We start from the raw sequence: 15,705 nt of genomic DNA, 5'->3' as shown, positions 1-15,705 counted from the left end.
AATATTCCAGCTTGGCTGGATATTACACCTTAGCATGTAGATAAAATATCAAACCCAACATACACCCTACTCATGTTATAAAGCTCTCATTTTGAACAACACTACCAAACCTTAGCTTAGAACTTTGCAAAATCATGGATCATGCAGTGAAGCATTTTATTGCAATATACTAAAATCTCTGCCTCTCAAGGGCCATGCTATGAAGAGGAGAAAGTTGACAAAATCATCAGATACAAGGTGCAGGGAGAAGACTGGAGAACATTATTAAAAATGTAGATAACTTCCATCCATCCCCACAGGCAGTGCATACATCACTAGGGGAATAAAGATGCTTTTTCCCTTCCAAATGTCTATCCTCATCATGCTCCCCTTCACCAACTCAACAGTACCAATGAGTTTGCTAAATGGGACAGGTTTGTGAAGTCCCAAAAGAATGCTCATCTACCAGGAGATACTGATTCTAGAAGACTAGGCCAGATCATAACACTGTCCTGTAGTACATAGCCAAGGTTTAACTTTTAAGCAGTGGATGCAAAATTGATTCTTCATATAAAAAACTGATCACCACTGCCTTATGTTTGATACCAACAGAAAAACACAGTTGAAAATAAACTTAAGACTAACATACAGAGCCTCTCAATTGCCTTACTATAACAATTTTTTGAGTCTCATTTAAATGTTAGGAAGACTGAACACACTGTTTTTAGTCCTGGTTCCAAACTCCATTCCCTAGCTACTGATGCCATTGCTCTCACTGACAACAATCTGAGACGAAGATGGTTTGTTCATAACCTTGGTGTCACAGTGATCTTGAAACAAGGTTTTGACTTCATATTCGTGTCATCACTAAGCCCACCCATTTCCACCTCCAAAGACTTTGCCCTTCTCAACTCATCTGCTGCCGAAACCCTCATCCATGCCTCCATTACTCTAGACGAGACTATCCCAATGCGCTCCTGGCTCATCTCCCACCTTTCACTCTCCATAAACTGAAAGTCATCCCAATCTCTCCATCTCGTGTCCCATTCCCCGATCACTCCTGTGCTCGCTGACCTACATTGGCTCCCGGTCAAGCCATGTCTTGATTTTAAAATTCTCATGTTTTTTCAAATCCCTCCATAGTCTTGCCATCGTCTCCCCATCTCTGGAATCTCCTCCAGCCCCACAACCCTTCGGGATTTCTGCACTCCTCTAATTCTGGCCTCTTGTGCGCCCCAAATTTAATTGTTCTACCACTGGTGACTGTGCCTTCAGTTGCTTAGACCCCAAACTTTGAAATACCCTCCCTATACCTCTGCATCTCTCTTTACTCCTTGAAGAAACTCCTTAAAACCTACTTCTTTGGCCAAACTTTTGGTTATCTGACCTCATATTTCCATTTGTGGCTCAGTGTCATATTTTGTTTCGTAATGTTCCTGTGAAGTGCCTTACGTTAAAGTCACTATAAGTTGTTGAAGTTCTTGTTCATAATTAACTGCCAGGCTGCCATCAGTTCAACTGTATTTAATGTCTCAATAACATCTTTCCCTTGAACCTCTCCCATCCTAATGCTTATCATCAGCCTGGAATCCACAGCCACACAACTAAAGAATCTTCCAATGATTACCTTTAAAAATGGCTCTGAAGGTCACTTTTCTGGGTTAGCTCGGAGATTGAACATTAAGATTTGATCCAGATGCAACATTATGACCATGTCAAAAATCATATGCTAGCAAAATGAATCAGCAGTAGGCCAAGGAGGGGTAATATTGAATTATATCACTGCCACCTCAAGATCACTTTGGACTTTTTAAAAAACAATTAAACATTTCAAATCCAATTCCTCACAAACTTCACTATTAAAACAAAGCAGGGAAATTAGGTTAAGCCTGTATCGAACCTTGGTTGGACCGCAATTAAGAGTACTGTGTGCAGTTCTGGTCACCATGTTATAAAAAGGATAGAGAGGCACTGGAGAGGATGCAGAGAAGATTTAAGGATATCAGAAATGGATGGAGTGACATTTCAGGAAAGGATTAACAGACTGGGTCTCTGCTTTCTTGAAAAAAGGATGAGATAATAGAGACCTTTAAAATTATGAAAGGTTTTGATAGAGTGGATAGAGAATGTCTCCTCTTGTGGGGAGGAGCATTACCAGATATAACTATCAATATAAGATAGTCACCACGAAATCCAAAAGGGGATTCAGAGAAACTTCATCACCCAAAGAGTGATGTGAACGTGGAACTCCGCTACATCAGCAAATGTATCTAGGGGAAGCTAAACAAGGATGAGGAAAATAGGAAAAGATCATGGTAGGTAGGTACATGGTAGGTTTAGATGAGAAAAATGGGAGGAGGCTTAAATGGAGCATAAACATCAGCATGAAGTGATTGGGCCAAGTGGCCTGTTTTTGTGCCATATATCATATGTAATGAAATTGATAAGCTGTTCTGAATCCAATTTTGTATCTTTATTTTCTTCCATCTTAGCATCTCAAGAACTGTCTAAATGGACTTATGGATATCTTTGAAGAACATAATTGCATTTATATAGCATATCATCACATCCTCAGCACACAAAGTCTATTGTAATTGATGAATTAGTTTTGAAGTGCAGAATCCCATTGTTGTGCAAGCAGAAAAAGGTCAAACGATGAAAAAAAGTGAGAGAAAATCCAAAAATTGGAAGGGAAGTAACTCTGGATTTAATGAAACTTTTACAAGTTTTTTTTTGCTGGTGCAATCCGCTTCACTTACACAAATACATATTGTGGGGAATTATACTCCTCAATTCTATGTATGTAGTAAGCGAACCTAATCAATGACTTAGTTAGCTGATCTCAACCATTGTACCAATTGATTCTACTGCAGGACTGATAGGAGATGGAGAAGACTAAAATAATAATGTATCTGTCCCAATTCTCTATCTAGTGAGATCTGCCTCAAAATCTCCATACATGCATGGTTGTCAAGAATGTTAACATTCAGATACGACACCCATGACTATAAAACTTGTGTCCAAGAAGGCTACTGATACCCATGTAACTGCACCCCAGCAGAACTCATCACCTTCAGGCGAGGGGGAACAAAGAATATTGAAACATAAATATACACAAGCAATTTTCTGTTAACTGATTTTTTTCAACCCACAGTTCTACAAATAACAATTTGGTCATTTTTCATGAACCAGAGGTTAATGTGTAAATATTCTGCAAGCAGAAGTAGTGTTTAAAAATATATATGAATGAGCCAGGCTTTATAACTCACCAATGTCAATAGTAAAGTATAATTCCTAAGTTATTCCTTCAGTTTTTTAATTCGACAAGTACAGTAAATTAAGTGTTACTTCTAAAAGCATTGTCATTCTTATCTGATGCATGTTATACTACAATTCCACAATACTACAATTCTTTCATTATTCCTGGACTCTCATCATGAATGTAACTGAAAGGACTGACCTTGCTGGTCAGGATCTTCTGGTCTTGATGGATTTGGAGCCACAGGCAGTGGTCTAGGAGGCCGTGGCTTGGGTGTTGGAGGCGAAATTTTCCTGAAACCATGAAACTCTACGTAAGTTCCTGGGAAATCTCCCCTTTCCTGTGTTGTTTCATTTAAGCCAGTGAGCCAGCCAATCTCATCTGGTCTTGCCTCATCTCCCTCGCTGAAACCCAGGGCTAATAGAGTATTTTTAGTGACAATCAATATATCACCAGTGTGTAAATCAATGTCTTCTTCTCGCTCCTTTTTGTACTCGTATAGAGCTCTATATTGATATCCATCGGCACTCATTTTCTCTATTGTTATAGATGTAAAACATACAAGCAGAAGAATGTTTGCCTTTTATCTGCTTAACAGGTGAGAAACTTTAAACTTCAGATAAGCTTTTCATACAATAAAGCACTTGCCAATTGTGAACAGTGCTTGCTTAGTCAAAAAGCTTCCAAAAAGCTTTGTACCATTTCCTGCAAAATATGCAATGTCACGCTTCAAAAATAAGAAAAAAGTACTCCTGTGTTCTTCTTGATCGTGTCAGCACATTCTAAAAAAAGCAAGATTCCACAGCTGAGCAGTTTGTCGTATCTTTCTGATGTTTCATCCACAAACTATCCGTCAGTCAACAACAAACTATTATTGGCCTCTGTGAGCAGTCCCAACCTAAAAGAAAAGAGAAAATTTCTTTTTATTAAACAATGTAAAATCATTTCCTACAAAACATAGCCAATTTGACAATAATTCATTCTCATATCCAGATGACAGCTCTAAATCAACATTTACAGATACTTCAAATTTGTTCCAAAAAACATAGATATTATAATTCACAACCTTACAAACCAGTTTAATACCAAGCTCTAGCTTTCTATAAATGGAACTTCCAAGGTTGACCAGTTATACAAAAAAAGGGAACAAACTGGCATGCAAACATAGGCAAGCATATACACTAACAGGAACCAGCTGAAACCATTGCAAAACTACTTGGAATTGGCCTCATACTACCACTGAGTTTGAAGTAATTCTAATGATCATATCTTTGAGACATTCTGTATGTCTGTATGTGAACGCTCCAAGTAGTTGGACCTTTAATGCACTTTTGCAAGGGATATTATTCCACCTGGAAACTGCAAATGTTGCTCCTTTTGATGCATAGAATTTCAAAAACGTAGAATAAGCAGTTAAATAGGAATTCTGCACTTCTCTTGAGCTGCCGGACAGAAATTTGATACTACCCCAAAAAACACTAAGCTTAAAAGTGCCTTCTTGACACTGTAGCACGGTTACAAACGTGAACAAGGTCAGTGTGTTAACAAAGAAAATGACTCCGTTGTGACAATCCATGAGTTAAACTGAAAGAATAATGCCAATCCAATATAGCATTATAACTGGAGCTGGAGATGCCCTAGGATTAACAATTCAACAATCCATCAGATCAGAATGATGAAATCAAATGCAAACTGTTGATCTTTGCTTACTGGGATGAATTATAAACTAGTGTAAATATTATAAAAGAAAATCTTAAAATAAAATTAAAAATTCCCACCGTCAAGTCCTTTTAAAAAGGGACCAAGAGGGTAACTGCAACCTGGAAATGGAAGTTTAGGAAGAATGGCAAATGTCTCCCAGAGTGCTGCAGCATGTGGATTTGATTACTCGCACTGAAGCTCAAAAATTCAGTGGATTGTACATTTCTGGGGAAAAGAAAGCTCTCTTCAAATCTGGCCGAAGTTACTTTTACAAAATCAATTTTCAGGAAATAAAAAAAGTAAACAATTTTAAAATAGCAACATGGAGTTGGATTATTTTGCAAATTAGTATACAAGTGCAACGAAGCAGCACTGGAGACGCATGCAAACCAAAGTCAATTCCAGTCAACTGGAACTAGGCATATTAAGTTTTAAAAGGAAATTTCAAATTCAAATCTTCACGCCCACTACTCAGTGATCCAAAGGCTTCAGGTTGCCCCCCCCCCCCCGCTCCCCTCACCAGGAAAAACCACCGCGTGTACACTGCACACTCTTTGGGGGGGAAAAAAAAAAGTTTGTCCAAAAAAAAAAGCAGCAAAAGTGGCTTTCAGGTCCAAAGCGTACAGTAATTTGAAGCGCCGCAGCAAAAATCCATATGGACTGCATTAATGCCGATACGTGGTCAGCATATGTTCGCGGAAAAAGGCTTTCGGGTTTTCTTTTCCGTTATAAATTTCACCCCCCCCCCCAAAAAAAAATCAAATCTTAAAAGACAGCAATGCAACACGACCCTTGCAAGAGAATGTATAATCAAAGCAAATAAATAAACGCTGAGCGAGGACGGTTTTAGCTCTTCAGCCCTGGACAATAAAACATTATTCAATGGTTTAAGAACGGGATAAGCCAGGGAGATGACTGCGCTGCTCACAGCCTTTTTAAAAATATATATAACTTTCTGCTCGCTTTGAATTCTCAGGAATGCGGATGATTCCCCCCCCCCCCAAAAACATTAAGAAGTTGTCCCCCACCCCCCCCCCCTCTTTCTTCCTCGTAATGGGGAGGAGCACCCCTTTTTGCTCCGGTCACGAAAAGCCCTTTGAACCAGGCCGGGGTCTGACAAGAGAGTCTGACACAGGAGGGAGGAAGGAAGGAAGGAAGGAAGGATCGGGACAGGCCGCGCTTCCAGCCCGCACGGGAAAAAGATGCCGTGAATAAGGAGCGGGGTCTCCGAGCTCGAGCTGGAGCTGCTGCTGCTCCCCCCCTTCCCCTCTTTCTGTGATCGGCCAACTCGAGCCGCGCTCTCGAACTTGCCCCCCACCCCCCCCCCCCCCGACCGGCGCCCTTTAAATGAAACCAACCGCCGTTTTACCTGATTGCCAATACTGACGAGGCCCGGTGCCAGCTCGCTCGCGCGCTCTCTCTCTCTTTTTCTCTCTCCCTCTCTCTCTCTGTCGCCAGCTAGTCAGCCGGCTGGCCCGGGGTGACTCCCTTCCTCGCGCCCTCCGCTCCGCACTCGCTAATGGCCTCGCGCCGCTCCTACTCAGCCTCAAGATCCAGTATTGTTCCGAGGGACACGCCCCCCCTTCCGTTTTCCTGACCGCCTATTGGTCCGCTTCATCACGATAGCGGCCCTATGCCTGTCACTCACCGAGTCGCCAAAAAATGCTGGCAAGTAGTGGCCGCTCGCCACTCTGGGAAGAACGCATTACTCAACCCCCCCACCTCTGAGATGCAGTTACTGCACTGCAATCAAGCAAACCTATTTGCATTGTGCCATGCAGCCATTAATGCACACTCATGTACTTTAATTTTAGTTTCTCCACTCCCCCCCCCCCTCTGACTTCTTTCGGGGGGCCCCCTTTAAATATGACATTTTTGATGGAGAGCGCCCAAGGCTCTGCGGTTCTGCCCTTTGACAACCACATTATAGATTTATACAGTGCCTTTATGGTAGCAAACCATTCCAAAGCACTTCAAAAAGAAGGTGCGATCCAGGAAATGGTTTGGGAACAATATTAAGGGAAGAGTTGAAGGCTTATGCTTTGAGGAAGTTTTTATTTTAAAGTGAAAAGCAGAATGGAAGGTTTTATGTAGCAAAAACAGAAAATGCTGGAAAAACTCAGCAGGTCTAACAGCATCTGTGGAGAGAGAAACAGAGTTAACGTTTCGAATCCGTATGGCTCTCCTTCAGAGCTGAAGAAGATGGATTTATGGATTGAGTACCAGGATGATTGAGACCATTCAGCCCATTCTGGTCATGCTGGCTCTCTGTAACAGCTGAACAGTGAATCCCACTCCCCCTGCCCTTTCCCCATAGCCCTTCATTATTTTTCTATTCAGGTGATTATCCAATTCCCTTTGAAAGATATGATTGAACCTGTTTCCCTCTCTCAGGCAGGCATTCGCAAGTCCTAACCACACTGCATAAGAAAGATTTTCCTCACGTTGTCTTTGGTTCTTTTACCATTCAGCTTAAATCGGTGTCCACTGGTTCTCAAGCCTTCCACAATAGAACCATAGAATGGACACAGCTCAAGAGGCTATTTGGCCTGTCGTGAATATGCCTGGTCTCTGCAAGAGCAACTCAGCTAGGTCCCATTCCCCTGTCTTTTCCCTGTAGCCCTACAATTTTTGTCTCTTCAGATAATTATCCAGTTCCTTTTTGAAAGCCATAATCGAGTTTTCTTCCACCACACTCGCATGCAGTACATTCCATATTCTAACCACTCACTCTGTGAAAAGTTTATCCTCATCTCCCCTCTAGTTCTTTTGCCAATCACTTTAAATTAGTGTCTGCTGGTTCTCAAACGTTCCACCAATCAGAACAATTTCTCTCAATCTACTCTGTCCAGACCCCCTCATGATTTTGAACCCCCTCCATCAAATCTCCTCTAAAAATTATTTTCTGGAAGGAGAACAGAACCAGATTCATCTATCTATCCAAGTAATTGAAGCCCCTCTCTCTCGGACCATTCTTGTAAATCTTTTCTGCACTCTCTTTTGCTTTCACATCTTCCTAAAGTGTAATGTCCAGAATTAGGTACAACACATAGTTGAGGCTGAACCAGTGTTTTATAAAGGTTCACCATAACTTCTTTGCTTTTATATCCTGTGCCCCTATTTATAAAGCGCAGGATCCCATAAGTCTTATTAATCACTTTCTCCACCTGCCCTGCCATCTTCAATGATTTGTGTACATATACCCAAAGACCCACTGCTCCTACACACCCTTTAGAATTGTATCTTTCTTTTTCAATTGCCTCTCCTCATTCTTCCCACTAAAAGTTATCAATTCACACTTCTCTGCATTAAATTTCATCTGCCACATGTCTGCCCATTCCATTGGCTTGTCCATGTCCTCTTGAATTATCATTATCCTCCTCACAGTTCACAATGCTTCTAAGTTTTGTGTCATCTACACATTTTGAAATTGTGCCCTGTTTACCTACGTCTAGGCTATTAGTATAGAGCAAGAAAAGCAATATTCCTAACACTGGCCCCTGGGGGACCCCACTGTGTATCTTCTTCAGTTTGAAAGTCAAGCATTTGCCGCTACTTTCTGTTTCCTGTCACTCAGTAAACTTCATATCCATGCTGCCACGGTTGAAAGTTCTAATTGTGGCCTAGAAGGAAGGAGAGTCACAGAAGACTTAGGAGTTGAATTTCTGGGATTCACATTCAGATACTCTTTTTCTAGAGTTACTGCACAATGTTTTTCTGAGCAATTGCACTTCAAAGTACTATGTTTCTTGCTAACAGATCAGTGCAAAAACTGCCTTTAATTCTATTTATTGGGTACATACATGGGAACATAAGACATTTTGCTTTATCTGGAGGTCGAGAATGGATTGTGTCCGCAGGATGCGATGTACAAGCCTCTAGATAAGGGGGGAAAAAAACGTGCCCAACATCGCCCTCATCCTGATGGCCACCTTTGGGTGCGGCCACATCAAGCTGAGCATAGATCCTCAGTATGCAAACACCAAGCGTCACTATGTGCTGAGGTTCTACCTGTCCCCGGTGTTGCGAAGGATGGGTCTGGCCACGCTGCCGCGGAACGCTCCAAGTAGTTGGACCGTGTCGTACCACCTGTCCCTCATGGAAAAATTTATGCAGAGAAACACCTTTGACCACAAGTCCATCAGGCAGTGGTCGGCACGTAACGTCTTAGAGGCCCTGAGGGTAAAGGAGATGGTGGATCCTGTCAGATGGTTCCCTGAGCAGACTGTCAAAGTCAATTGGCAGAATGCCTCATCACCAGAACTTTCCAACAAGTACCAAGATGTAGCTTGGCTGGTGGTGAGAAAGGCCCTCCCTGTCAGATCCTTCCAACACGCCAGGAGTCTCACCCCCCTCCCCTCGAGGTGGCTGTGGTGGGGACGAGACCGTTGTTAACCTCCTTGTAGATTGTGCCTTTGCAAAGAAGGCCTGGAGAGAGATGCAGTGGTTTCTGTCGAGGTTCATCCCGAGCAGTTCTGTGACACAGGACTCTGTGCTCTACGGGCTGTTCACAGGGACACACACCGAGACAAACATCAACTGCAGCTGGAGGATCATCAGCTCGGTGAAAGACGCTCTTTGGTCTGCCTGAAACTTGTTGGTCTTCCAGTGCAAAGAGTTGTCCCCGACCAAGTGTTGCAGACTGGCACATTCCAGAGTCCAGGACTACGTGCTGAGGGACGCACTAAAGCTTGGGGCAGCCGCCGCAAAGGCGCATTGGGGAAAGGTCGCTGTCTAAGACCTTTCTGCCACAGTGCACCGAGGGGCTGGGAACTGTATAAACCCCTTGGGCTGTACGGCTCAAAACGAATGTATGCATGGAATACTAATTGTATTATAATTGTATTGAAGCACCTCAGAGTGCAACATGATGTATGTTGATAACTCCAAAACCATTGCACTGTCTGATTGTCTGTAATGACCATATTGAAATGATTGTATTGAAGCACCTCGTGATCCACGTGTAAAAGTTGAATCTGTTTGTACTTTTTGTGTTGGTGATTTAGAAATGTTTGTAATGTTCTTCCAGATATTTTATGAATAAAGTATTTTTTCAAAAAAAAATTATCAATTGCAGAAAAAAATGGCACTGAGAATAGTCCACCTGGCTCATCAAAGCTCATTTCTGTAGTACGTTCCAAGGCCTCTTCTGTCAACTTCGCTGGGTGTATAGAAAATGTACAAAATATTCTCTGAGTGCCCCGATCAACATTTTTCCAACTGATATTCCCAGAAACAAAGTTATTTGGCAGTTCATTCATTCGCTGCCTGAGGGACTTTTTATATGTAAATTAATTACGTAACAATAATGACTGCTCTTCAAAAATAAACAATTGACTGCGTGACATCCTGAGGAAGTATTAAGCCATCGTTTAAATACAATTACTTGCTTACATTCATTCTTCTACCATGGCTTCTAATTTGCACTTTAAGCAATCTCAATCTTTTGCTTCAATTACTTAGCCCAGTTGTTTTTTTATTGTTTGGATGAGGAGCCAGGTGGCTGGGATTTGGTTGCTTTCTTGACAGCATTAGTTCACAGATTTTCAAGTTAGGAAAATTGCTTTAACAGGAGGGCCACATGAAGGTTTCTGCCTACTTCCCGGGGCAGCAGAACCACACACTACGCACTGCTTCACTCATCCTGATCTACCCTATAGCAGAGTACTGCTGCGCAAGCTGATTCAGGGGCCGTCATACAGATGTGCTGGTTATCCACCTCTGGCAAGGCATGAAAATTATGTCTGGAACATTGAGACCAAATGGCTTCATGTGCTAGCATACATTGAACCTCCTGATGTCTTCAGGGGATACATCCTCCTCAAAGAACGCCATTGGTTGACAACTAACAAAGCATTCCTTTTGGCACAGGACCTCAAAAAAAAATCTGTGCACCCATCTGTAATCCTGCAACCCCAACACACTCCACACCCTACAAACTGATGACAGCCCCGCCTCTTGATGGACCACCTCCTAATTGACTGCAAACATCACCAACTGCAACCTGGAGCGGAATTTTCCATTCCCACCTGCAGCGGGAACCATGGCGTGTGGGGGAGCAAGATTTGAGGGGAGGCCAAAAATCAGTTTCTGCACATTGGGAAATTAGGTTGGAATTTGTCCTCCTGACTTTCATGGAAGCTTAAAGGTGGGTCGAGTGTCCCGCTGATCTATGTCCGGAACCCCATTTGCATCTCATGAATGCTCATTAAAAGCCTAATTGGAACCTTGTCCGCCCTCCAAATGGCCCAGTGGGAATTTAGAACATTCTGTTTCACTACTGTACGTAAGTGTCATGCACCTGGTGAGATAGACCTCTTCCTGGACTTTCAGGTCACTAGATGCTGCTTTTGCCTTCCTTTCACACCATCACGGAGAGATGTCAGCTGCCTGCCACACAAGCTGTGCCAAGGCTGGGCAGAGGGGAGGGATGAGATCAAGGCAGGACTGGGGGGCAGTCAAGGAGCAGAGTGGAAGGGTGAATGGCTGTCCAGATGCCGTTCAAATATGGTGCCTGGACTTTGGAGCCTAGGAAGTGATGACAGAGTGGGCTACTTCCTGCCCACCCAACACGAGAGTCGACGTGCTCCTCGCGGCTGCATATTTAATGAACTGAACTGCATAAGATCCCGCATGATCTGCCGTCGTGTTCTCCAGCGGGAGTCACTTCAACTTTCACTTCCACCACCAGACTTAGCCTCTGGAACAGGAAATTACGCCCATGGTGACTGATCTGAGTGGTGAAGTCCCAGATTTCAACCTCCTATGAATAATGTGGGCAAAGTTCAACTGCTTGACGACAGGCCAGGGAAGCTGTGGCCACTTGCTCCACAAGTGGAACATGAGAAACAGCTCAAATTGTGACTGTGGCCATTCAAGTCAGACCATCGCCCACATACGGAACTTCTGCCCTGAGAGATCGATTCCTGGTGGCATCACAGCCATCAGCACTGCGTCAGCTGAAGCCGTTGAATGGATTATTAACCTCGACATCGAACTGTAACTGCTTCCCCAGGCATACGACCCGTTTACTTAGCAACGTTCTAAACATTTGTCACAAGTACAACTGTTCTAAATGTACTTTTCATTCATATGCTGTTTTGACCAATGGTTTTACTTTCTCTCTGCAGTTTGAAGTAATAATCCATGTTTAATTTATCTATGTCATTAAATGTTTTCCTAGCAGATCTCCTATGAAATTGCTATTGTAAATTGGAGTAAATGGGGAGGTGATGGCATAGTGGCATTGTCACTGGACTAGTAATCCAGAGACCCAGGGGACCTGGATTAGAATCCCGCCAAGGCAGAATTCAATAAAGTCTAACGATGACTATGAAACCATTGTTAATTGTTGTAGAAACCCATCCGGTTCACTAATGTCCTTTAGGGAAGGAAATCTGCTGCCCTTACCTGGTCTGGCCTAAATGTGACTCTAGATCCACAGCAATGTGGTTGACTCTTAAATGCCCTCTGGCTATGGACAACAAATGCTGGCCTAGCCAGCTAGTGATGCCCACACCCCATGAATGAATAAAAAAAAATGCTGATTGGTAACAATAGGGCTGTTTGTAGTATGCATGGGGATTAAACCACTTATTTGTGGTGACTGAATTATTTAAATTCCATTTTTTGTTAAGTAGGATTTTTTCTGATGCTTTGGGAAATGAATTCCATGACTCGCCATTATTCTATGCAAACTACAAATAAGTGGTTCACTTTATATTCACTTATCTGTGTTTTTAATTTTGCTCTTTTACCAGTTTTAAAACTGAGAATATACTGCAAGATGGTATGCAATATTTGCATCTGGTATACATCTGGTATTTAGTAGTACTGATTAAAGGAGGAGGCTGTACTGTGGCAGTCCTGTGCTTTGGTATCACTGCTGCATGATCAGTGGTGATGATCCTAGAGTTTGATAATACTGCAGTGGGACTGCTGGACATTGGCTGCATGGGTGGGATCCTTTGATTTGTCACCAGTGTGGGGCTTGGCAGAGTTATGTCAGTGGAGCCTTACGTTGCGCAGATCTGGCAGGTGCAATGTGGGGTTTGACTCGATGAATTTGTAATGTCTATCAGCAGTGGAGAACAGTGAGATATTGGGAATGGTTGTACAAACACAGTATAGCAACACTGGTCTTTAACTTGCTAATAAATCTCTGAAAATACTAAAGTTGACTTATCGTGACAGTTTCCAGGAAATAGATTCCTATGTCTGTGTATGTGTCTCGCTCCATCTCTGTCTCTGTCTCACATGTGTCAGTAATTAGAATGCTTATATTTTGTAACCATTGACAAAACACAGGTGATAAGTGGAGGTTTTCTCTTGCTTATATTTAAATTGTTAAAAAAACTCAATGTAGGCGTTCTGTATATAGACTATTCTTTTTCAAAAAGCACTTTGAGTGATTTGATTAACCAATATATTGGATGGCAAGATGTTTACCCATGTTTTTCCAATTACAGCAGTTTTTTAAATGTTTACATGCAGCCATCCCATTATAAACGTCAACATGTAAAGATTCCATCATAAATGTTGAGTACAAAGTATTGAAGTAACACTTATGGATTAAAAATGTACATCATACTCAATAAATATATAGATGAATTTCATTATGTAACCATTGTTTATGGACTATATATCTTAAATCTCTTTAATCTTGCTCATAGCCCATAATGTTACCCTTGGAATCAGACTTGCTTTTCTTCTGGGCATTGAAGCCAACTGAACTGATTTATTATATAATATATAAATAAAACCAGAAAATGCTGGAAGAACTCAACAGGTCTGGCAGCATCTGTGCAGAGAGAAACAGAGTTAATGTTTCAAGTCTGTATGACTCTTCTCAGAGCTAGAACTGATTTATTGGCAGCTAACTTACCTTCTGAATCCCTAAGGTCTGTCCGCCATCTACAAGGCTCAAGTCAGGAGTGTGATGGAATATTCTCCACTTGCCTGGGTGAGTGCAGCTCCAACACCACTCCACAATACAGGACAAATGCAGCCCACTTGATCGGCACATATCCACTACCTTGAAAATTCACTCCATCTACGACGGATGCACAGTGGCGCAATTTAAATATAAGCGGTGTGTACCACATACAAGATGCAGTTCATCAATTCGCCAAGGCTCCTTCGGTGGCATGTTCCAAATCCGCAAATCTTACCACCTACAAGTCAAAGGCAGCAGATGCATGGAAGCACCATGACCTGCAAGTTCCCTTCTAAGTCACACACCATCCCGACTTGGAACTATATTGCCGTTCATTCACTGTCGCTGGGCCAAAATCTTGGAGCTTTCTTCCTAACAGCACTGTTGGTGTACCTACACCAGATGAACTGCAGCGGTTCAAGGAAGTGTCTCATCACCACCTTCTCAAGGGCAATTGGTGATGAACAATAAATGCTGATCTTGCCAGCGATGCCCACATCATATGAAAGAATAAAAAGAAACAGCTAAACATAAGGAAAAGAAAGCAGCAAACTATTACATAATCATCAATATTCTGAGTTCTGATGAAATGTCATCGAGCTGAAACATTAACTCTGTTTCTCTGCACAGATGCTGCCTGACCTGCAGAGTTTTTCCAGTTTTTCTTGTTCTTATTTCAGATTTCCATCATCTGCAGTATTTTGCTTTTGTACTACATAATTATTATGGAGAAACTTTTTTATTCATGTGTTCTGTCAAAATCTGTCAGCATCCTCGGGTATCATAATAGAAAGCAAATTGTATTCAGAAATCAGTGGAAACTAGGAGCTGAAAATTCATCCAGGCAGCACCTGATTTTCAGGCAGAAACCAGCAGATGGGAAACACATGCATATTTCCATGTGGAAGTTTGTCACTTGACATTTTCTTTTCTTTATTCTTTCAGGGGATGTGAGTGCCACTGGCAAGGCTAGGATTTGTTGCCTTAATTGCCCTTGAATTTGTTTATTAATATTTGTTCATGCTGGCTAGGCCAGCATTTATTGCCCATCCCCAATTGCCCTTGTTCACAGGGCATTTAAGAGTCAGCCACATTGCTGTGGATCTGGAGTCGCATGCAGGCCAGACCATGTAAGGATAGCAGATTTCCTTTCCCAAGGGCATTAGTGAAGCAGATGGGTTTTTACAACAATCAGTGATAGCTTCCTGGTCTGAAACTAGCTTTCAACTGCAGATTTTTTATTAATTTGAATTTCATCAACAGCCATGGTGGGATTTGAACCCATGTCCACAGAGTATTAGCCTGGGCCTCTGGATTACTAGCCCAGTGACATTACCACTGTGCTACCATCCCCCCATTAAATACGATGGATGCACTGACTGTTAATACACAGTTAAAAGGTCAGAATAATTTATTCAAATTACAGTCTGGTGTGTCTCAAAATCTTTCTATTTTTGAATGTTCCAGTGTTTCACACACCATATGCTGAACTCGCATAGTACAATATGATACTAACCAGCAGAAAGGCCTGCCCCAACCCCCTCACCTCACTTATCTGAATGTGATGCAGGGGGGAGAAGGGGTGTTCCTCTCAGACCCCACATAAGACATCACAGGGTAAACCTTGTCCCCCCCAGCTGTTAATCCCCCTGACCCAGGCACCAATTGCTTCAATCCCATGCAGACACCTAGTGTAGTGTAGTGTATTTGGATTTCCAGAAGGCATTCGACAAGGTGCCACGTAAAAGGTTATTGCACAAGATAAGAACTTATGGTATTGGGGGTAATGTATTAGTATGGATTGAGGATTGGCTAACATACAGAAGACCGC

General features: G+C 42.3%; 1 protein-coding gene across 1 annotated transcript in view; it reads right to left on the bottom strand.

The window, feature by feature from the left end:
* pik3r1 (phosphoinositide-3-kinase, regulatory subunit 1 (alpha)) overlaps nt 1-6,487 on the bottom strand; it is a 93,444-nt gene extending 86,957 nt beyond the window's left edge. The window contains exons 1-2 of the mRNA XM_078563206.1: nt 6,309-6,487; nt 3,440-4,136 (exon numbers count right to left, since the gene is read on the bottom strand). Of these exons, the coding sequence (XP_078419332.1) occupies nt 3,440-3,770 (331 nt within the window). The 5' untranslated portion in view covers nt 3,771-4,136; nt 6,309-6,487. The remainder of the gene's footprint in view (nt 1-3,439; nt 4,137-6,308) is intronic.
* Between the last annotated feature and the right edge of the window lie 9,218 nt (nt 6,488-15,705).

Source organism: Cetorhinus maximus, chromosome 2 (genome assembly GCF_964194155.1).
Source record: "Cetorhinus maximus chromosome 2, sCetMax3.hap1.1, whole genome shotgun sequence".
NCBI lineage: Eukaryota > Metazoa > Chordata > Chondrichthyes > Lamniformes > Cetorhinidae > Cetorhinus > Cetorhinus maximus.
This window is presented reverse-complemented; position numbering and strand designations above follow the sequence as displayed.